The sequence below is a fragment of the Camelus ferus genome, chromosome 24 (genome assembly GCF_009834535.1).
Source record: "Camelus ferus isolate YT-003-E chromosome 24, BCGSAC_Cfer_1.0, whole genome shotgun sequence".
Classification (NCBI taxonomy): domain Eukaryota; kingdom Metazoa; phylum Chordata; class Mammalia; order Artiodactyla; family Camelidae; genus Camelus; species Camelus ferus.
In genome coordinates, this window is record NC_045719.1 from 11,494,840 (window position 1) to 11,517,607 (window position 22,768).

The 22,768-nt window shown below is 37.1% G+C and overlaps 1 protein-coding gene across 1 annotated transcript in view; it reads left to right on the plus strand.

Moving 5' to 3' along the window:
• The window catches only part of TAF4B (TATA-box binding protein associated factor 4b), an 84,015-nt gene extending 62,610 nt beyond the window's left edge, over nucleotides 1–21,405 (plus strand). Inside the window, exons 14-15 of the mRNA XM_006187169.3 lie at nucleotides 3,968–4,078; nucleotides 19,559–21,405. Of these exons, the coding sequence (XP_006187231.2) occupies nucleotides 3,968–4,078; nucleotides 19,559–19,726 (279 nt within the window). The 3' untranslated portion in view covers nucleotides 19,727–21,405. The remainder of the gene's footprint in view (nucleotides 1–3,967; nucleotides 4,079–19,558) is intronic.
• Nucleotides 21,406–22,768: the final 1,363 nt, after the last annotated feature.

Below are 22,768 nucleotides of genomic sequence, written 5' to 3' on the forward strand. Positions count from 1 at the left end.
AACTTGTTATCAAAATGTCACAGACCTGTTTTGCATGCTAAAACAGAAACATCAACATTCTTCAAGGGATTTAAAGAAGACCCAGAATCTTATAATATTCAAAATAATCAGGACACTATCCAAATTACTTAGCATGAAGAACCAGGAACATCTCAACTTACATGGGGAGAGGTAGTCAGCAGATGCCAATCCTAAGATGACGCAAATATTAAAATTATCTGACAAACACTTTCAAGTAGCTACTATAAAAATGCTCCAAAAAGCAATTGCACACACTCTTGAAATGGTTGGAAAATTAGAAAGTCCCAGCAAAGAAGTAGAAGATATAACAATTTCTGAAGTGGAAATTTTAGAAGTGAAAATGACAATAACCAGGATAAAACATTTGCTGGATGGATTGGATAGCAGAAGAGAGATGACAAAGGAAAGAGTCAGTGAACTTGAAGATGGATAGATAGAATTTATCTGAACAATAGAGAGGAAAGTTAGATCGAAAAGAAATAAAAACAAAAAAGGCCTAAGAGACCTGTGGGACAGTGACCAAAGATCTGGCATTCATATTACTGAAGTCTCAGAAGAGAAAGTGAGATATGCTAAAAATATTTTTGAAAAAATAATAACTGAAATCTCCCCCAATTTAGGGAATGACATAAACTTTCACTGTTATTCAACTTTATATTGCCAGTACAATAAGGCAAGAAAAATAAAAAGCATGTAGATTGAAGAGAAAAATTAAATAGCATGTCCTTTTATTCTCTTAACTGTGTATCTTTTATAGAGCAAAAGTTTTTAATTTTTATGAAGTCAAATTTGTCAATTAAAAAGAAATAGACCTACTTTGACTGTCATATCTAAGAATTCTTTGCTGGGCCCAGAGTCATGAAGATTTTTTTCTTGTGTTTTTTGCTAGAAGTTTATAGTTTACATTTTGATTTAATTTTGGTATAAGAGGTAAGGTTCAAGATTCATTTTTTTGCATGTGAATGTTCAGTTGCTGCATTTGTTAAAACAACTGCTTTCTCAATTGAATTGAGTTTAACACCTTGTTGAAAAATCAGTTGGGCATATTTATGTGGGTCTATTTCTTGATTTTCTGTCCTGTCTCATTAATCTATGTGTCCATCCCTTTTTCAGTACTGCATTATTTTGATTACTATAGCCTTATATAAGTAATTTTTAAAATTATATGGTGTAGTTTTTCCATTTTGTTCCCCTTTTCCCCACTGTGATTTAACTTCTCTAGTTTCTTTGCCTTTCCATATAAATTTTACAATCAATTTATCCATATCTACAAAAAAACTTACTGGAATTGTGTCAAATATGTAGGTCAATTTGGAAAGAATTGAAATCTTTACTGTATTCAGTCTTACAGTCTGTGAATGCAGTATGTCTCTCCACTTGTCTGTTTTCTTTCTTTCATCTGCGTTTTGTGGTTTGTAACATATAAATACCTGTACATGTTAGATTTATACCTAAATATTTCATTTCGGAGATAACTATTATAAGTGACAATTTTTTTAATTTAAGTTTCTGATTGTACTTTCATGGTATTTAGAAGTATGATTGATTATTCTGTGTATTGATGTTGCATCTTGCAGCCTTGCTAGACTCATTCATTGGTCCTAGGAGGGTTTTTGTTTTTGTTTCTTTGTAACTAACTTGAGGCTTTCTATGTAGATAATCATGCCATTTGCAATCCTGTTTTCCACCAGCAAACCTTTTATTCAATGGCTGTTTTTACAGAACTGAGTTTAGATGTCATCTTCACCCACTGTGTATGCCAAATTTGCGTTAACATCCTCCTGTTCTGGTTAAAAGTGCCTAGTTTTTCTGTATTGTGCTGACCAAGATACATTGTCTCTAAAAAAGTTTGTTGTGAATACAGAGCCAACCAAACCATGGTCCCTTTCCAGTGTTGTTAGAGTTTTGCAGAATTTTCTAAAACATTGTGTGTGAGATTTCAGAAAACCAAAGTATAATTTGCGGATTGGAAGACATTGTGTTACTGCATAGATTGGGTCAGTTTGACAAAGGTCAATTTGAAAACTGTTTATTTGGTGTGACTTTCTTGCAGATGCCATTTCTCTACAGGGAAAGACTTTAAAATAGAGCTTGTTGTTTGATTTGTGCTGCAGGGTAGATTAACTAAAATTGCATTTTGTCACCTAGAAGTTCTATATTGCAACAGCATCAGACTCTGAAAGTATATGTTTTATTTAAAAGGCCAGCATCAACAAAAGATAAGTTATAACTCCTGAAAACAGTTTTCTAGCAATTTATATATGAGTAAATATGCAATTTAGAAGAAGGATTTCTGCCCTGTAATTTGTGCAGCAAATGGAAAGTGGCTCCTGGTTCATTTTCTTTAGTTAAGTGTTTGCTGCTTTGCTTGACGCAGTTACCCGTGGCTTATTCTTTGTCTTTACCCTAATATTATAAATAATTTGAAGTGATCTTTGCTTTATATCTCCCTGAGACTGCCTATTTCACCACAAACTATTCCCTACTTTAATCTGCTCTTTTTTTTTAAGTGTTAAAAATTTGGTTAGTGTTCTTTTAAAAGATTATTCTCATAATATATTTACGGTTCCCCAATAGGTTACTTACAGTTGACTCTCTTGGAATCTGATCTTGTTTGAATATTTACTTTGCAAACCAGTGCCTGATTCTTCCTTTTTCTCCATGGTAATAAGGTTTTGATGGGAACTGAATATTCTTCCTCTTCTGGAAAAGCTTAAGGACCTGTGTAGTGATATTTTATTTTGACTTCTTCACCTTGGTTTTTTTTTTTTTAAGAATACCATTTGACACTTAACTTGCCTTATTGAAATGATGCTGTGTTTAATGATTTATATCCTAGTTTAATATCTTAAATTTATCTACCTTAATAGGTATCTTTCATGGGTACCCCTGTGTAGTTTAGTGTCCACATAACAAAAAAATTATACTTTGTAGATTTGGTCATTCTGGGTTAAGCATAATAAAAGCTGTACGGCAAAAGAATACTACCTCACTTTCAATTTTTGGTATAAAGATAAATACAGAGTAAATCTAGAAGGAAGTGTGATATATTGAAAAGGTTTGTAAGTTCTGAGTTCTGTTTCTACCACTTACTGTTTGTGTAACCTTTATGAAATTTTCTCAGCCTCTTAGAGCCTGTCTCACTTAGTTAAAAAAAAGAAGGATGAATTATGTATAATATTCATGTTATTATAGGAATTAATAAATACCTTTCAATGTGGCTGGAAGAGTTAAATGCATTAATTTTAAGGAGGTACTTTGTAAATCGTACAGCATAGAACTGTTTCCTATAAAATACAGAAACTGCTTCTTTTTAAGTATGGTTGACCCTTGAGCAGCACGGGTTTGAATTGCATGGGTCCGCTTAGATATGCATGTTTTCTTCACTAAGTACTGCGGTACTACGTCTGTGGTTGGTTGAATCAGCCAGTGCGGACCCGTGGATGTGGAGCAACCTGGATACGGAGGGCCAACTATAAGTTTTATATGGATTTTCTTCAACTGCATAGAGGGTCAGAGCCTCTAATCCCCACATTCATTGTTTAAGTGTCAGCCGTAATTTTTCTTTTAATCTGAAAAGTTTGACTACAGTTTGGCTACTTCCCCTCCAGTTTACTGTTTGAGTTATTCTTCAGGCATTTCTTACCTATGCTTAACCCAAGAGAAATTCAGCTCTAGATGTCTTTCCTTTCTTCTTTTTCTTCTATACTTCTTCCTTACTTAAATTCTGCCCTTCTATTATTTAGAGACTCAGGACTGAAGAGTTTGTTAGAGTAAAGGAATCAGGAATTGATGTGCCCCTTGGCTGTTAGTGAAACCTGGTATTTATTTTACACTGTAACATATTTGGTGAAGAACTGAAAAATGGGTTTAGTGATCACTTTCTTTCCCCGTCTCAGCATGACTGTCTGTAAACAGTGATTTTTTTTTTTATTCCATCTTCTAGTTACAACAGTTGGAACTCGCACAGATACAGCATAGAGATGCTAATCTCACAGCTCTTGCAGCTATTGGACCAAGAAAGAAGAGACCACTAGAATCTGGGTCTGGAAGTGAGGTATTGAAATAATATTTGTTTGTTATTTTGTTTTTCATATCAAAAAAAGCAAGACGAAAGGAAGCAAAGAATGCAGATAGTTTATTCTACCTTGCACCCTACTGTTACTGTCAAAATGCTTGTTAAAATTCCTTTGCCTATTTTATCCTAAAAAAAAATCTTAATTTTGCCTGTTTTTTTTAAATATATATATTGCCTTGAACTACTGCTACTTACTACTTATTTTATACTTCTTCCTATCCCCCATCTCTAGTCATACTGAGTCTGTCTCAGTTTTTTCTGTGCATTCATTCTGGCAGTTTTATGTAATTTTCTCTTCATTGTGTATCTAAATTCAGCTCATCTGTTAAAGTTAAATCTGCCCTCTCATTTCTTGACTATTCATACCCACACTGACTTCTTTTCTCAGCACATAATGTGTCTGCATGGCATTTATTGTTCTCTGTTTCTTTCATACATATTTTTTCTTCGAGAGTATGAACTTCTGAACAAAGCTATCATCCTGTTTCTTTGTATCCCCCACAGGATTAGGCACATATATGTTCAATAAATATCATTAATTGTTTGATTAATGCCAAGGAAGGATCTTACTTGCATCTTCAGAGCAATTATTTGATACAGTGTTAGATTTTCAGATTAATCATCAGGGCTGAGATAGAGTAAATCTATGAGAGCCGTGAGTTAGGGTCAGCAATAAAGGAGCCACAGTTTATCTGTTCTGTTCTGCGAAATTAAATGTGTTTTGTGACAGACTCCTCCCAGCGTTGACCCTAAACATTGACAGTTCCTAAATGATCAACAATCATCTTAATAGAGGAAGGATTAAAAAAAACTAATTGTTTTTATTAATAAAAATGTAATGAATGCGGCATGTTCACATGCAAAAAGGAGTAACGGTATAAAACTGTTTGAAAAAAATAAATGTTTCTCCTCACAGATTTCCACTCCCCCATCCCCTGCCCAGCCAGATGTAGCCACTGTTAAGATTTCACATGTCCTTCTAGAAATCTGTTATGAACATGGACATATATCTCATGTGCCTTCATAAATCCACCTGTGATTTTGTTTTTACTAAAAGCAGTGCAGCTGTACCTTTGTTCAGCCCTTGATACTTTTCCATAATCTCTCTCGTATAATTTACCTCCATAATTTTTAAAGGTATATGACATTACTGTGTTGAGATAAATGTAATTTATTCATCCATTCCTCTAATGGACATTTAGTTTGTTTCTGGGTTTTTGCTTTTATTGACTCAAAGAGTATCCTTGTATTTATATTGTTGTATGCTTGTCCCATGTAACTATTGGCTAAATTCCTAGAAATGGAATTCCTGGATTAAAGAGTATGCATAATAGGAAAAACTTTTTGGAAAAATTCAAACACACTCAAAGATAGAATTGTAAAATGAACCCCCCACATACCTACCACCCTGTTACAACTCCTATCTATATATACCCAGTTTTGTTTCATTTATATCTGAACCAACCTTCTCAGGTAAGTTTTCACCCATCAGGTTATTTTAAAATCAATCCTAGACTCAATATCGTTTTACCCATAAATATTATTTGTTGCTTTTGACTTTTGGTAACTATTTTAAAATTAACCAATTGAATAAGTTGAATCAGTTTTTACCTCCATTCATGCCTATTTTTCTGCACTCTGATTAACTAACACTAGGGATTATCTTTTCCATCTGATGGTTGAAAATGGCAATTTTTAATAGAGTGTTTAAATGATGAGAAAAACTGAGCAATTTTTTCATGTGTATATTGGCACTTTTCAATTTACCTTTTCCCCACTGAGTTATATTTTTTAATAGATTAAGAATATGGAACACTGTACAACCTCCTTCCCTTTTCTTTCAGTTTGGGCTTTATTCATCTACAAGTTTTTATTTTCAAAAACAAAAATCAGTCTTTTGCTTTTGTCTTCTGGGCTGCTGTTCTGTTTGGAAAACCCTTTCTTAATAATTAGACTTATGTTTTAGTGCTATACTATTTTACTTGTTAAGTATAAATCTTTGATTCATTCACAGGTTATTTTGGTTAAGAGCTGAGATACAGATTTAACTGTATTCCCTCAGTCTTCTCTCATTCTCTTCCAGGCTAGCAGATTGTCCCATCACTATTTACTCAACAATTCTTTCCCCACCGATTTGAAATGCCACTTTTATTACACACAAATTTGTATTGAATACAAATTCTTGTTTGTACTTGAGCCTGTTTCTGTATACTCTGAGCGAGTGCTACCTAATGGAACTTCTTGTGATAAAAACGTTCTGTGTCTGTGCTGTCCTGAACAGCTACATATGGCTGCTGAGCAGTTGAACTGTGGCCAGTGTGATTGAGGAAATGAAGTTTGAGCTTTAAAAAAACTACTGTAAGTGTTAATAGTCACAGGAGGCTAGTAGGTACTATGTAAGTGCAGCGGGACTAGTCTACTGACGTACGTCTGTTTATGACTATTGATGTGTTAGTACCAAATCTTTTTTTAACCATCTTAATCATCCTTAAGTGTACAGTTAAATGGTGTTAAGCATACTCACATTGTTGTACAACGTATCCCCTGAACTTTTTCATCTTGCAAAACTGAGATTCCGTGTCCGTTAAACAACTCCCCTTCTCCCCCTTTCCCAGCACCTGGTAACCACCATTCTACTCTGATTCCATGAATCTGGCTACTTAGATACCTCATGTATGTGGAATCATATAGTATTTATTTATCTTTTTTGTGACTGGTTTATTTCACTTAGCATAATGTCCTCAAGGTTCCAAATCTCCAAATCCAGTGCCCATAGAAAGAATACTGAGTATTTACTACCACAGAACATTTAGTGAAAATAGGGATCATGGGATAAGGTGGTCCTTCACAGTACCCTGGGGAACTTAGGGAAGGAAAAGGCTTTAGAGATTCTGAGCTCAGCATCTCCATAAGGGAGTGAAAGCCTCAGTGATTGCCCTGGAAGGTGCCTTTATCTCTTGTAGCCAGAGGTAGAGATTTCTAAAAACCAGACCCTAAATCTGATTTTGCAGGTGGCTGAATTACCGTGCATGTTCAACTTCTGGTCTTGTACAGTCTCTTGTGTTCAAGTTAACAACATTGGAAAGGAATGGAAAACTGAACGTTGGGATGGGGAATATGGGCAGATTCCAGTGAGGCGGAGAACCTTGAACTCCTCAGTTCTGCCTCACTGCCTTTGCCAGTCCTTCCACCCCTTCTCAGGGAGCTTAGTCTCCTGAGGGAGCTGTGATGGCTGCCCTTAAGGCCGTTGCCTTGCAGGAGACCACGTATCTTCCTCAGGAACTATCTTCACCACCTGTCATTGCTTCAGTACCTACAACACCCCCCGGAGAATGAGGTACTAAGATCACCCATGAGAGAGTATGATACACACTTAAAGAATTGCGTGCTTTTGCCTGCAGTTACCTGGGGAATGGTGTGGGATCAGAGTAGCCAGAATATAAAGTTGATCAGGTGATTTTTTTGATGTGGGCACACTGAACAGAGAGATTCCAGAGTGAAGGGATTAGGTCAGAGGACTAGGAGTGGTTTGTCAGTTGATTGAACATTTCATTATTCTAAAAGGTGGCCTAAACTCAAGTTGAGGTAGATGCTAGAACTTTGAGGAAGTTACCCAAAGGCTTAGGGAGATTCGAATGCTAAAGTGGATTTTTCATTTTAAAAAAACTTGATCACATGTGTCCCCTGGGTGGGCCCAGAGGAGACTCCTTTCCTCAAAGTTCTGAGAGGCACATTCATTGGAGGGGCCTCAGCATCGCTGGGGAGCTCTGTTGGCTATTCTCTTTAAACCAGTAATGATGGGTTAACTCTTGCCATCAAACTAGGATCCCTGAATTTGTAGGAGTGAAAGAGTGCCCAGGAGGCAGAGGCAGGTACTGGTGCTTGACTGCTAAAGGCAGAGTTGGTGTGGTTACATAGCCCAGGAAGTAGTCACAACAGCCTCCGCTGCAGGGGTCTTTGGCACTGGCTGGCTGATCATGGTGTCCCTACGACTGAAATGGGTCGGCAACCTGTTAAGTCTGTTAAGTCTTCGCTGATGTGTAAACAGAGCAACTAGAGGCCTGGGGAACAGAAGTGTGACTGGATGGTCTCAGTAAAGAGTTTAGAGCGACTCAACTAGTCCCCACACCTAGGCCAGTTTGCAGACCCAATGCCTTTGAATGAAGGGAAAGTCAGTTCCTCCTGAGGAAAGACTCTACAACATAGCCAAAATTTTATGCTGTGAATCTCCGTCTTTCCTTTCCCCCAAAGACCTATAGCCGTTTGTTAGAGTGACTGGGCACTGGGGAAGGGGAAATTCACATTGGTTCACTGACCTGTGGAAGTGAGAGAAAGTCCAGTGGAAGCCACTAGAATGTCACCTCCCTACAGAAATAGTAAACTATTGCCTGGAGGGACTACAGAGCTACCATTAAGGATTTGAAAGATGCAGAAGTGGTGATTCCCCTCACATCCCCATTCGACTCACTCGTCTGGCACTGAAGAAGACGGATGGGTCTTAGAGAATGATGGTGGATTATCATGAACTTAATCAGGTGGTGGTTTCAATTGCAGTTACTGTTCCAGATGTGGTTTTACGGCCGTAGCAAGTCAGTGCAATTCCTGGCATTTGATATGCAGATGTTGATTTGCTTTTTTCCTCTATGCTTATTAATATAAGACCATCAGAATTAGTTTGTTTCTAACTGGCAGATTCAGCAGTATACTTCACCAACCTGTCTTGGGGCTAAATCAAGCCTTATGTCATGAGCCAGTGTGCAAGAATCTGGATGGCCTCTCCCTCCCACAGGACATTATGCTAATCCATTACATCGATATCATGTTGTCAGAGCTGGTGAGCCGGAAGTCACAACTCCTGTAGACGTTGTACATGCGTGCCAGAGGGTTGCAAATAAGTCTCACAAAAACTAGGGGGCCTGTCATCTTGGTGAACTTCCTAGGAGTCCAGTGGTTTGCAGCATACTGAGATACCCTTTCCAAGGTAAGAGACAGCTTGCTATATCTGGCTTCTCCCATCACAAAGAAAGGGGGAATATTTGAATTTCAGAGGCAACATACACATCACTTGATCTGAAATGAGGACTGTCCCTCTTTCCACAAGCTTTGCTCTGCTCTGTTGTCCTAATCAGAGCTCCAAAGCTACCCCTTTCTCTTTCATTTTGTGTCTGGGGTCTGTTCTTCCTCCTTTCTCTTTTATTTCCTGTGAGTCCTTCGCGGTCAACTCTTCCCGAGTCCTTTTCCTTTTCCTGTCACTTAAACCTTTTCATTCCTCAGGCTGGTGATTTTCTTAAGTGTTCCTCCCTTGTCTCTGTAATGTGAATTTTCATATTTAAAATTTTTATTTTCATCCAGATGAATGTTTATTGTAGAAAACTTAGAGAAATAAATGTAAAATAATTCATACCCAATCACATTTTTATAAAATTTATAGTGTAATTTTTTATAACTTTCTTTTTACTTAATGAATAACATATGCGTCTCATCCATGCCATTTAACTGTTTTACACATTTCATTGGCATACTGTGATTTATCCATCTCCCCTACTGGACATGTTTTAGCTTCCAAAGTAATATTGTGTGAACCTATTTGTAATTAAATCTTTGACCATGTTCCCCCACCCCCCAGAAATAGAATTGCAAGGTCAGACGAGATACTCATTATTAAAGTTCTTTTAAAATATTTACTGCCAGTTGTTCCCCAAACTTGAACTAGTGTACGTCCCTACCAGCAGTACATGAACGTGTTTATTTGCATCTCATCAGTACCAGATATTGTTATTTTACAAACTTTACGCCGTTTGTTTCTTCTCAGTCTTTTGAATTGTGAATACTCTATTTTCTATTTAGAAGTCATAATGTATTTGTTGGGATGGCATTTGTGTTAGCTTATTCATTCATTCGGTCACCCACTTGTGCTAGATACAGTGATGAGAAGAAAGAATTAGGTATTGGCTTGCTTGGAATTTATGGTCCAGAAGTTACAGTTTTATTACAGTAGTGCTGGATTCACACTGATCTGGCCTATTTTATTTTGCCTTGTAACTAAGCATGAATCGGGGAATCCTTGGAGCCTGTGATACAGGACGCTGATGATGGACTTTGTTAGCGTGGCGGTCTTTTTAGCAGTAGGCCGTGGATACTTGTGATTAACTGGAAATTAACATAGTGTGTATAAAAAATCAAGTTATCTCTGCAGAACTGTCTGTGAGCCTTTAAGATTCCTATGTCTTTTCCTCAAGTATTTTTAGTGTTACATTCCTCTGCTCCAGTAAGTATTTTGGTCACTATTCCTCCCAGGGCAAATAGTGTCTTAAATGTAATATTTGAAGCTTTATATGGTATTTTTTCCTTCAGAGCACTTTAATTATAGTTGGCATAATGATGAGGAAATGGTAAGAGAGGTTTTTTACCTCCTAAGTTGTCCGGCTTTAAAATGACTCCTGTAAGCTATCAGGCTCCCAGGAAGCAGTGTTTGAAACAGAGTGTCTGTATGCATACTCCGTCTGTAATTGAGGCTGGTATTATTCTCCTTAGGTTTTTCAATTGTAGTTGTCTCACGTGGCCAGTTATATTGTTATACTTGTTCCCTAATATTATGCTGGTACCTGTTTGTTTCAGTGGCTTATGCATCTGTTTGGTACATGTAATAGTGACTATGGAAAGGGTGTGTATGTTATATAGGATTGCCTATAATAAATATCAGTCTGGTCTTACAAGGTTTTCCAAAGTGACAGCTGAGTATTAATTAACAACAAACTAATGTTTATGGCAGAAGTGGTTGGTAACTCCGTTGCTAAGCATACATTTCATGGTTCAAATGACAGTTAATTTCTCTGCAATATTCCCAAATAAAATGTTCAGATTTTCTAGTTAATGTTGCCAGTGAAAACCCAGGTTTACATGGAAAAATTCAGTGTATCTGCCTTAAATATTGCAACAGTACCTATTTAGAGTATGTTGTTGAACTATTTATGCATTTTTCTTAAGAATACATGAGTCTTGAAAAGAATAAATGTAAGTTGCTTTTGAAACGTATATTTGAATTTGTTTGTTTGACTTATTAGACTGTGCCAATCTTTCGGTTTTTTGTTGAAGTGTAATTCACATACCATATAATTCACCATGTTTAAAGTGTACAGTTCAGTAGATTTGAGTGCAGTTGGCCCTCCATACTTGCATGTTCCACATCTGTGGATTCAACAAACCACAGATTGAAAATATCTGAAAAAAAAAATTCCAGAAAGTTCCAAAAAGTAAAACTTGAATTTGCCTAGTGGTGGCAACTATCAACATAGCATTTACATTGTAGTAGGTATTACAGATAATCTAGGGATGATTTAAAGTACGTTGGAGGATATATGTACATTATATGTAAATGATGTGTCATTTTATATAAGGGACTTGGGCACCACAGATTTTGATATTCACAGGGGATCCTGGAACCAATCCTCTGCAGATACCTAGGGACAACTGTATATTCACATGGCTGTGCAACCATCTGTCTCTCGATTTGCTTATTCTGGGCATTCATATGAAGGGAATTATACAATATTTGACTTCTGACTTCTTTGACTTAGCACAGTGTTTTCAAGATCCATCCATGTGCTGGCATATATCAGTACTACATTCCTATTTATGGTCAAATAATATTTCATAAGTTGTGTTCTTTTTTTTTTTTTTAACTGTGGTTGTGCATTTGTCTCTGCCTACCTGTAAATTACTGCTTCTTTTATTTGATGGTCTGTTACTGGTTACAAACACATTATGTCTTTTTGATGAATTGTCCCCTTTGGTTATTGTGAAATGATTCTCATTTCTAGTAGTATTCCTTGTCTTAAACCTTACTGTATTTGATATCATAGCCACACCAGCCTTCTTGTGCTTGATATTCAAGTGGTTTATTTTTTCTCCATCCATTTACTTTCAGCCCATCTGTGCCTTCATTTAAAGCTGATCTCTTTTGAGTAGCATGTAATTGAGTTTCAGATTTATATCCAGTCTAAAAATTTATTTGGACTATGTAGTCCATTTACATTTAATGTAGATATTACTGTGATTGGATTTGAGTCTGCCATCTTGCTATTTGTTTTCTTTGTCCTGTCTTTTTTCCTTTCTTGTCATCTTTTGAGTCAATCAAGTAGTATTTTAGTATGTCATTCTATATCCTTTGTTGGCTTCTTAACTATACCTGTTTTATTTTTTCAGTGGTTACTGTGTCTGTTTAAAGGTACAATATGTATCCTTAACTGACTACAGTTAATCTTAAATTAATGCCACTTCACCTATGTAAAAATCTTTTAACTATATAATTCCATTAGGCAGATCCCTCCCATCCTTTGTGCTGTTGTCGCCTGTTTTACTTCTGCATATGTTTTAACCTCCATAGTACATTGTTATTACTTGGTCATATATTTTTTAAAGAATTTATGGAAATAAAAATAGTTTTTAAAGTATTTATCATTTCTAGTGCTCTTTCATTTTTCCTGTAAATTCATGTATCTTTTTAGTATTTTTTTCCATCAGTATGCAATTCACCAACTCTAGAATTATCAGAGTTTTAATTAAACAATGCTACTATTAATATATTTAAATATACTGGTAAAAATCTACCTTTAGTTATAAGGCACAGCAATCCTTACTGATATTGTAGCTTTTTTTTTTTTTTTTTAAAGCATTCACATCCTCCAAGGATAAAATCAGAGCTGGTTCTGAAAGAAAAATCTTTAACTGGTACTCCTTTAAAGAAGTTTTCTTAAAATAATAGATAAATAAAACTTATTTCTGGACATAGTTTACTTGAATTTTTAGAGGACTTTGTAAGTATCTTACTTAAAAGTTGAAGAAAATAACCAGAGTATAAAGAGGATAGTCCTAACATGGGCTTTTCAACTTGCAGGAAGTTACTGCTTTTCAGAGTTGACTGTGTATTTGGTTATTTGCTTTTCTTGTGTGTTATATTACTTAGTGGGCTGTTCAGAGAAAGTAGCAGAAAATAGCCTTTTGAGCAAATCCCATCTGGTGGCAGCTTGGTGGGGATGAGTAGTGCTGAGGAACAAGTCATCAAAGGACTTTACCTTTACAGCTTTTCTCCCAGATTTATTTGGCTTAAAGCAGGATCTTGATTTTAAAGGTCCAAAACCCATAATATGGCTTATTTTCACTGTTTGGTCATTCATTATAACTGGTATTATTGGGTGGCACTTGATGCATACCTGTACTGCAGACGTTGATTGGATACCAGCTAAATGCCAAACACTATATAAAATATTTACAGGTACAGAATCCTTCCTTTCCAGCGAGTGAGACAGTTAAAGAGGTAGTTGCTTTGCACCGGATAAATGTGATAGTAAAGCACAGAGCACCACTAACGTACAAAGAAGTTATACCTCATCTAGGCCTGTGGTCAGTTTGTGTTTGCAGCATTGGGGAAATGTTACCTGAGTTGAGTCTTAAAGAATTTAGGAATGTGATACAAGAATAGGACAGAGAGCTTGGGGAAGGACTTCCAGGAGGAGAGAATTACCTGTCTGGAACAAAGAGGAAAAAATATTCTATGGCATGATCAATAGTTTGAGACAGAGCAAGCAATGAAAGATGAGAATGTGGGGACAGGCTTTGGTATGCTCAGGGATGACTGTATGTGTCATGCTAGGATGCTTGGACTTGGTCCTGTAGGAGACTGCTAGCCACTGGAGCATTTTAAACAGGAAAACAGTGTTGTCAGATTACTTACTATTTTAGAAAGATCTTTCTCACTGCAGTGTGAGCAATATTAATCCTGGAAATAGGGAAATTTCTTAGAAGGTTGATGAAGTAATGTTAGGCAGAAGATAATGAAAGTGAAAACATAAAAAGAAGTAGCTGATTTGGAAACTGGTAAAGAAGCAGAACAGATAGGAAGTGTAGCTGGAATGAACAGGAAGAAAGGGATGACCCCTGGTGTTCTGGCTTAGGCACTGGAGGTTAGTGGTGTTACTATTCTTTTAAATGAGAAAGAGGAGAAAGGAAAGAAGTAATGATTTGAAACAAGTTAAATTTAGGATACTTACTTCATCAGGAAATTGAACAATGAGGTCTTTTAGTAAAGCATTCTTTGGGAGATAAAGATGGGGGATGGTCATTAGCATAGAACAGCCAGTATTTATAGCTCTTGTAATTGCACAACTAGAACTCAAAGCCCATGACTGCGTATCACATCAGTCTGCTTAGACATATTGCTTCTCTAAAAGACTGTTGAAACACAGATACTTAGAGGTGACAAAATTTTAGGGCAGAAGTTAACATGCAATGTTGTCAGTATTCTGAAATAAAGGGATGAAAGGAAGGTGGTAAGAGGTGGGAGTTCTGTTGCTTCAGAAGTTCTGCTTGTTGACCAGCAGAGGGCAGTCAGTCTCTCAGTTCAGTATTTTCTACTCTGTGCTGCCCTTAAGGCTTAGAAGCTCAGGTTTTCAGAACAGAAATTTTCAGTGTACCTGTTACACTAGGCCAGGCATCCGGGGCACTTTTATTTACCCTTGCTTCTAAGACTTAGAGGATGTTCAGGTTTTGTTCTGGAGCCAGTTCTTCTTCCCCATCCCCTAGGCCCCATGTCTAATTATTTTTTCCCTAAGTTTGACTTGAGTCATCCTTTAAGACCTGCCATGGTGACAGGGGGTAAGCATAAAATCAAGTAGAAAGTTTGAGAAATGTAATGAATCTTTGCCTCTGTCTATTAAAAATGCCCAATTTTTGTTCCTAATTAAGTGCTAAGACCCAAGGATACATTTGTGTTTTCTTGGTCTAGTGATTCAGGGACTAGAATGGAAGAGGTGGGCATCAGCTCCTGGAGACAGTATTGATAAGCCTGGTTGGCTCTGTAGAGCAGAACACTATTAGATTTGAAGGGCTTATGTAAACCTTGCTGTCCCAGGATACACCCTTCATGCACCTGCCATATGTTTGAAATGCCCATTAGTTTACTTTTTAGCTTTAAGTATTCAAAGCTCAACTAAAATTAAAAAAAATTCACTGGGAGGGACAAGGTAAGTGTGGCAGGACAAATTATTTCTTTAAATTAGCTAGGACTTAGAGAAACGGGGATGGGCAGGAAAGTCTAATTAGATGTAACTAGGGGATGGAAGGAAAGATCTGGAACTAGGATTATACTGTTTCCTGTTTTGGGTTTGTTTTTGTTTTTTGGCTTTTTGTTTCCTGTTTATAAACCTTCAATGCCTCCCAACTGATGAGTGACATTTATAGAGTATGTACTGTATGCCAGGCATTGTCATTTCATGCTCAAGCCCACCCTATGAGATAATTATGGTAACTGTCCCTGTTTTGCAGGTAAGGAAGCTGAGGCACAGAGAGGTTAAAGTAGTTTGTCTGAGGTTGCTTATGGAGGAGACAACCTGTGTTCACCACTGTTCAGTCCTCCTGTGTATCTTATGCTGCCAGAACAGTTTCTTGTCCACAGTAGGTGCCCTGTAACCCAGGTAACTTTTGAATTGAATCAACACATGGACTAGCATGAAGCTAAGTGACTTTGCATGGTGGCTCTTGGAAACAAGAGGCCCCTTTGAAATCACTGAGACCCTCAGCCAGATTCATGAGGCCCCTGGGCTCAGAAGGATGTTATTTCTGCTTCTCAGTATAGCAGTAGCATAATTTAAGGAAACAGTGAAAAAAGAAGTAGAGATGCTTTTAAAGGTGTTACTTCACAGCACCTGTTCTATTAGGTTGAGGGGGAAATGTGCATAACTGGTTATTTGAATTACTTAGTGTCATTCTTAAAATGGTGTTATTTCTGTGAAATTAGTAGCTGATAGTGTTCAGTTTTTTCTTATTAGAGCAAAAAGAGTTCCTCAGAAGTTTCATTATAAAAATATGAAACTTCGTTTAGTGATATAATTGAACAATTTAATGAAGGCTAACTTAATCGACCTGGGAGTGTCAAAGAATGTTTATATCTTGGTTTGGTTACACTTCCAAAAACATTTGTTGTACACTTAGTAAGTGAATTATTTCTTTCATCTTCATTGAATTTCATCCTCTATTTTAGCTTTTTTTCAATCTAAGTGAAGAATGCAGATTAAGGAATATCTTCACATAGAAGGTCAATTAGGAAAACCCTCTGTTTCAGAAACAAATAGTACATTGTCCCAAGAGTCTTTTTTTTCCTTCTTACAAATTCTGGTCTCTTAACTACATTAGTGTTCTTTGGCATTGACTGTGCATGTAGTCAGAAATCAGTCCTAGGCAACTTTGGGGAAAGGACTGGGAGAGGAAGAAAATGAAAACTGATGGTGAAGGCAGGTTTGAGTTTGTGTGGCTCTCAGTTACCCATGCACATTCCACCCTCCTTGCCACAATAATTGAGAGGTAGCTGATTATTCTGGCCAGCTGACAAGTCAAATTATGGATTTTCCCAAGTCATAAGCTTAGGAATAAAAACGCTGTATATTTGTACCTAAATTTAAGAAAGATTGACTCTCTGAGCCAGTCACTCTTTGGAGGAAGAGAATGCTATCACCTTCGTAAAGCTGTGCATTATAAAAGGCATGTCTGTGGGGTTACTGAATGTCCCTTGGGGTTTGTTTCATTTATAACGTTGCCTCGGGCCTTCTGCTGCATCCTGTTGGAATGACCTCCTTTTCAACCCTGTGCTGGCAGCTGTGATACAGCTCTTTCCCTTGGATCCTTCGGGCTTGTCACATGACAGACATGAACTGTGACCTCTTTGTTCCTTACCCAGATGATTAGGTCTCCTTAATTTTTTTTCTATTAAACAATTTTGCCTATTTTCTTTCCTCTTTTTCCTCTTTGTTCCCGTTTATTTCCTACCTACACAGGATTTTTTTTTTTGATAGCAGTTTAATTTTCTTATTGAAGTATAACATCAATGCAGACAAGTATGTACAAAAGTAAATACAAATCATGAATAAGCTCACTGAATTTTCACAGCCTGAACACACCCATGTAGACAAGCACTCAGGTCAAAAAAGAGAGGCAGGGGTGGGGGGAATATCGCCAGAATCCCAGAAAACCTCTCCTAGCTTCTTCTGATCACCTCTCTTCTCCCTTAAGGGGAATCATCCCAACTTCTAGAGCTTTACCTGGATTTGAACTTTATAGAAATGGAATCAAACTGTATGTATTCCTTTGTATCTGAATCCTTTCATTTAACATTTTTGTGACATTTATCCATGGTACTCAGTTTGTTACTGCTGTGTAGTATTCCCTTTGTATGAATATTCTAGTTTATTCTGCTCTTAATGGGCATTTGGATTATTTCTAGTTTCGGGCTTTTATGAATAGTAGTGCTAAACATTCTCATACATGTCTTTTGGTAAACACATGACATATTTCTGGATATTTACATAGAAGTGAAATTGCCAAGGCAAAGTGTATCCATCTAGCCATTTAATTTAAAAATTCATGTAAAACACTAAATGAGTGATTTTAGGTGAACTCTTGGTAGGAAACATTTGTAAACATATATGGATTCAGCTTTAGCATAATATATGTCTAATTTTCGGCTAAGAAAAATGTCTAGTTAAAAGTACCATAGTTTTAAACAGATAATTCCTGTATACGACAAAATTGCCATGCAGTGCCCGTGATATGTTTTATTAACTTTCTTCCTAATGTGTCCCTTTTATCCAGTGTTCCAAAACTGAGTTAGTGGGCTTATTCAGTAAAAATCTTATGAGAATATTTTGATGGTGGTGGTAGTTTGTAAGAGTTAAGATTACACCTGTCAGCAGGGAAAGTGGTGTGCTGGGGCTTGACGGCCATGCTCAGCCGAAGCTATGGGGCTGGCACTTGCGTTTGTACAAATTGCATTCTTGAGCAACACCTTTGCCAGAGGTGATGAGAGACCAGCTCTGCGCCTTAGAGAGGCTTTAGAAGAAGCAGGCAGGCAGTTGTGCAGCCAAGAATAATCTCTTTGTCTGTTTTTTTAAAACGTGGACTTCCCAAAATTTGTTCCATGGATGCTTTTGAACAAGTTTAACCTAATGAGTATAGAAATGTGATTATGATGTCATATCCCTTCAAAAGAGAATAGCATCTTTGAAGGAAATTTTATTTGACTGTGAGATAAAATGCCCCCAGTCATTCTGTGAACACGTATGGAATTAAGTTGACTTGTTTTGACCATAGTGTTTTGGAGACATTAAAGAAGATTTCCTTACTTTCCATTAAAATAAAACAGAGCAAAACAAAAAATATTGAGAGTAATTAAAAATTGATAGTTATAAAAGGATAGTAATGAAACCGGAAGATTTACTTCTTGTGTAAATATCTTTCCTTGTGTAAGTCTTTCGGGTGGAGAAAGGAGGGTTTGCCAATCAAATTGAGATGTTTTTGAAACAAAGTATGGTGGTTAAAAAAAAAAGGAGAATAAAGGATTCATTTTTGCCAAATTATCCTTTGTTTGAGTATTCTGTGTTTTTCCTCTCTTCTTCCAATCTGTTTTTTATAAAATAGTGGTGTGGAGATATATTGATATACAGAAAACTATATTAATGCAGGAGTATTGGATTTGATCTAGTGGGTATGTGTTGATGGTGGTATGGTAGCATACACAAATTACTATAATAAACTTAAGTAGTTGCCACAGTGAGAATTCTTGCAGGGAATGGAGGGCAAGTAGACACATTTGAAATGGGTCTTAAAGGATGAGTAGATAGGTGTTGAATGGCTTTTGGCTGATCTTGGCAGCGGGAAGTAAGGCTAAGGGAAGGCAGATGATGAGTTTGTACCTGATATGATGTATAATATAGAAGAGACTAAGAGCATTCACTTTAGATCAGATCAAAAATTGAGTCCCAGCTCAGTTTTGCTGGTGACCTTCATCAGTTTCCTCATTTGATAAATGGGGACGGCACCCATATAACTTGCTGCAGTGTTATATAAAGGAAAAGAGATAACACGTGGAAGGTGCTTAACGTAGCTCTCAAACTGTAGCAAGTGCTCAGGTAGTTACTCTGGACAGTGAGGCACCGTGAAAGGATTTTGCACATGGAGTGGTGGGATCTGAACCATGGAAGGCTTTTACTTTTACTTTTGTAATTGACATATGAAAGGCTGCACACATATGGAGTGTACAGTATGACATACATATATACACCTGTGAAATCATCACCACAATCAAAGTCATGACCACATCGATCACTCCCGAAAGTTTTGTCTAAGACCTTTAAGGAGGACAGTCTGCCCTGCGATGTGCAGCAAAGAACGGAGTGGAGAAGGCAGTTAAGAGGCTGTGGCCGTGGCCCAGGTGAGAGAGAATGAGTGAGGTCATAAACGCGGTGTGGTGGCAGTCTGGGCTGCTGGAGGACAGGCTCGAGCTGCATTGTGGTATTGTCTCCAGCACCTAACCCAGGGGCTCGTGGGTAGTGGGTTCTCGCTGAATTGACGGGTTCTCCCTTTATGAAAGACTGCTTATTTTAAACTTGTTTCTCCATTTATTTTATTTAGGGCTTAAAAGACAACCTTTTTGCTTCTGGGGCATCTAACCTGACAGCCACCAAACAATTGCTTCGTCCAAGAATCACGAGAGTCTGCCTCAGGGACCTGATCTTCTGTATGGAGCAGGAGAGGGAGATGAAGTACTCCCGAGCTCTGTACTTGGCCCTTCTGAAGTGACCTCGCCCCTCTCCGGCCACGTCCTTGCTATTTACTGCCAAAGAAGACGTGAAGAGCGTTGCCACGCTGTCCTGAAATTTCAGTTTCTAGAAGACAGTCACCAATAGGGAAGACCATTGTTTACAGTTATAAACTTTTATTAAATCTTACTTATGTATCCCGTGGGGGTTCTTAATGACTAGGAGTCAGCGTTGTCTTCTGAAAATCGGTTGTGAAATACAGTTTACACAGGTAGGCATTTGCCTACCTATGTGTTTAATTATAGCAAGACCCTGTTTGTTACTGCCTGCTTCATTTGCCAGACTGTTAACAGGTAAGATGTCTTTCCCTAATACAGCCTGCATTGAGATGCAAGAGGAAGGAAGAGTCACTGCTTACCAAGAAACTGTATGTATTTCATCCCATGCTGAACCTGACTCATAAAGTGTTAGGTTTTCTGGGCTGGAATCAGAAATTGCTGAGCTAATTATGATAATCACCTTCTGTAGTTGAAGGTGACAAGCCACAGCTTAGGGCTTGTGGTGGCTTTGGTCAGCTGAGTCCTGGTGTTGTCAAAACTGAGACAGATGGGGATAGTTTGTGCCTGAGGTTGCTGTTCCCTGGTTCACATGACCATACGCTGCTTCTGATACCAAGTGAGGGGACATCTTGTCAAGGAGACCTTAAAACTGAAGCTGCTGATATACCTCGTTGAAAAATGGAAAAGATGGAGAGTATTGAAAGAGATGATGGGATGTTGCGTCCAAACTGATGGGAGGAATATGAAAATGGAATCATAAATCAGGAAGGGTGCTGCATGTGCCTGAGAACGGCCGTGGTGGAACTGGAACTCCAGAGCAACAACTACATGTTTCATTGATGGGAGAACATCACAGCCCAATCAAGAAGGAAAAATGTATCAAACATTTCCAAATTACAGTATTTCAAAAGGAAGAAGTTATTTTTTGTTTTGTGTATTGCTTTAAATCTTAAGAAGGGTACTTTTAAAAACTCTTTTAGTTACCCTAAGTTTTAAGCATCTTGTTGCATTTAAAAAAATCCTAATTGATGATAAATTTTAGCAACAGGACTCCATTTTGGGTCCTATACTCAAAAGGTTATGTCAGCATCTTACTCTTGGAAATCTTGGCTCTAAATATATTATGAAAAGCATGTTATATATTCTCCTCTGGGGAGGAAGCTGACATTTTGCAAAGCAAACTCTCTTCTTTTTTTTTTTTTTTTTAATTCCACTTTTGTGGCATGTAGCTGGTAAAAAAAAATAATAACTTAGTTATTAAAAGAATGAGTAAAGCCTCCAAAGAAGGCAAAAAAAAGGGGGGGGGGGGAAGCTGTGCTTAGAAAAAGAATTCAGGGGGAAAAGAGAAACCTCAAGTATGCTATTCTCCATCCTATTCTTCCCATCGGGACTGTTATGGCCATATTCTATACTGTAGTAAGTTTTACATTGGCCACGTTTTTGGTTTCAGCAAGTTATCATGTAAAATGCTATAAATTATGTATATGATAAAAGAGTCCTTTAAGAAGAGATCTATACCTGAAGTTGTTTTTGTATATTTAAATGCTTAGCTTTATTTTTTGTAAAGTGCAGCACACTCCCATATTTGTGTATAATCTTATTGATCAGATGTTTAAAGTTATTTCCAACACTTCATTAAAATAATTATTTTATTATAAGATTAACTTTGCTCAGTCTCTGACTTTGAAAACCAGTATCTCTAGAAGTTGGCCGCTGAAGTTGGGGCCTGGGCAATGGGTCATATCTATCTGGAAGTAGATCTTTCTTGGCTCTGATTGGTACTTACTTTGGAGTGTCAGCATTTATGGGTTCCAGAACCTCACTTCAGATCCAACTTCCTATATCGCTTTTCTTTGAAACAGTTGTAAATTTGCATGGTATTTGACTTACAATGCATGCTTCACATATTCATTACAAAAGCTTTTCTTGGCCCATTGAGGTTTTTTTACGAAGGTATTCTTTTTCAAAATTTATTTTTAATATTCATTTTTAAACTTTGTGTCCTGAGGCATATACAAAAGAGCAAACAGTGGACCCAAGATATTCTTCCACTCAGTTTGCAGAATGGGGGCCTTGGGCAGATTTGATCTATAAATGCATTCTCTGTGACTCACACAGTGCGGCCGATACTTTAATTCATAGAAATCTATATTTCCACTTCTTTCGAAAAATTGGAAGATCTGGAATCACTAGGTGCACCTGTTTGTATGACAGTCTGCTGGAGCCAGTAATTGGCTGTCCACTTTAGATATGGGGGCATAAGTTTACCTTCCCTTGTCTGATCCCTTTAAGTGTTGAAATTTGAGACCCTCTGCCTTCAATATTTATCTTGAGTGATGAACGGTAAAAGGAAAATACCAGAAATTCTCTACTTACTTCTTTTTAAAGCAACTTGATTGAGGTATGTTCTACATGTAAATTTCACCATTTTATCCAGTAACTGTAATATGACTGATGGAACTCTTAAATTGTTTCTTTCTGAAAAGCTCTTAAAGATTCTCTTAAGAGAAGCAAAGTTTAACATCCTTTTAAAACTTTTATTTCCTGAAATCTGCTTTGAGGTAAATTTTGTTTCATTGGAATTTTGACAAAACTTTATTTAGAATTAAAACCATTTACACTAGTTATGTCATAGTTACAGCAAAATGTAAAAGTAATATTAGGGCACATTCTTTAGAAAAATAAGAAACCAAGATCTCATGCTGATCAAGTTGGACTTGATGCCTAGTTGAACAATGAACCAACTAAGTGTTTATAGAACGTTAACCTCAACAAGACGCAGTGATTCTTCCTTCAGGAAACAAAACTATAATGTGCCCTATGTTTATGTATGACCTAGTAACCAGTTTTTGTTTTGTTGTTTTTGGCGTTATTATATTTTCAGATACTTTCATATGCGTTGCTGCACTGAAACAATTTTTTTTTTTTAACTTTTAGGCAATTTACATCTAATACCAATATCTTTTTCTCTGACTTTTTACCGCCTGTTAATATTTTCACATGCATTTCAGTCGTCTGGCTTT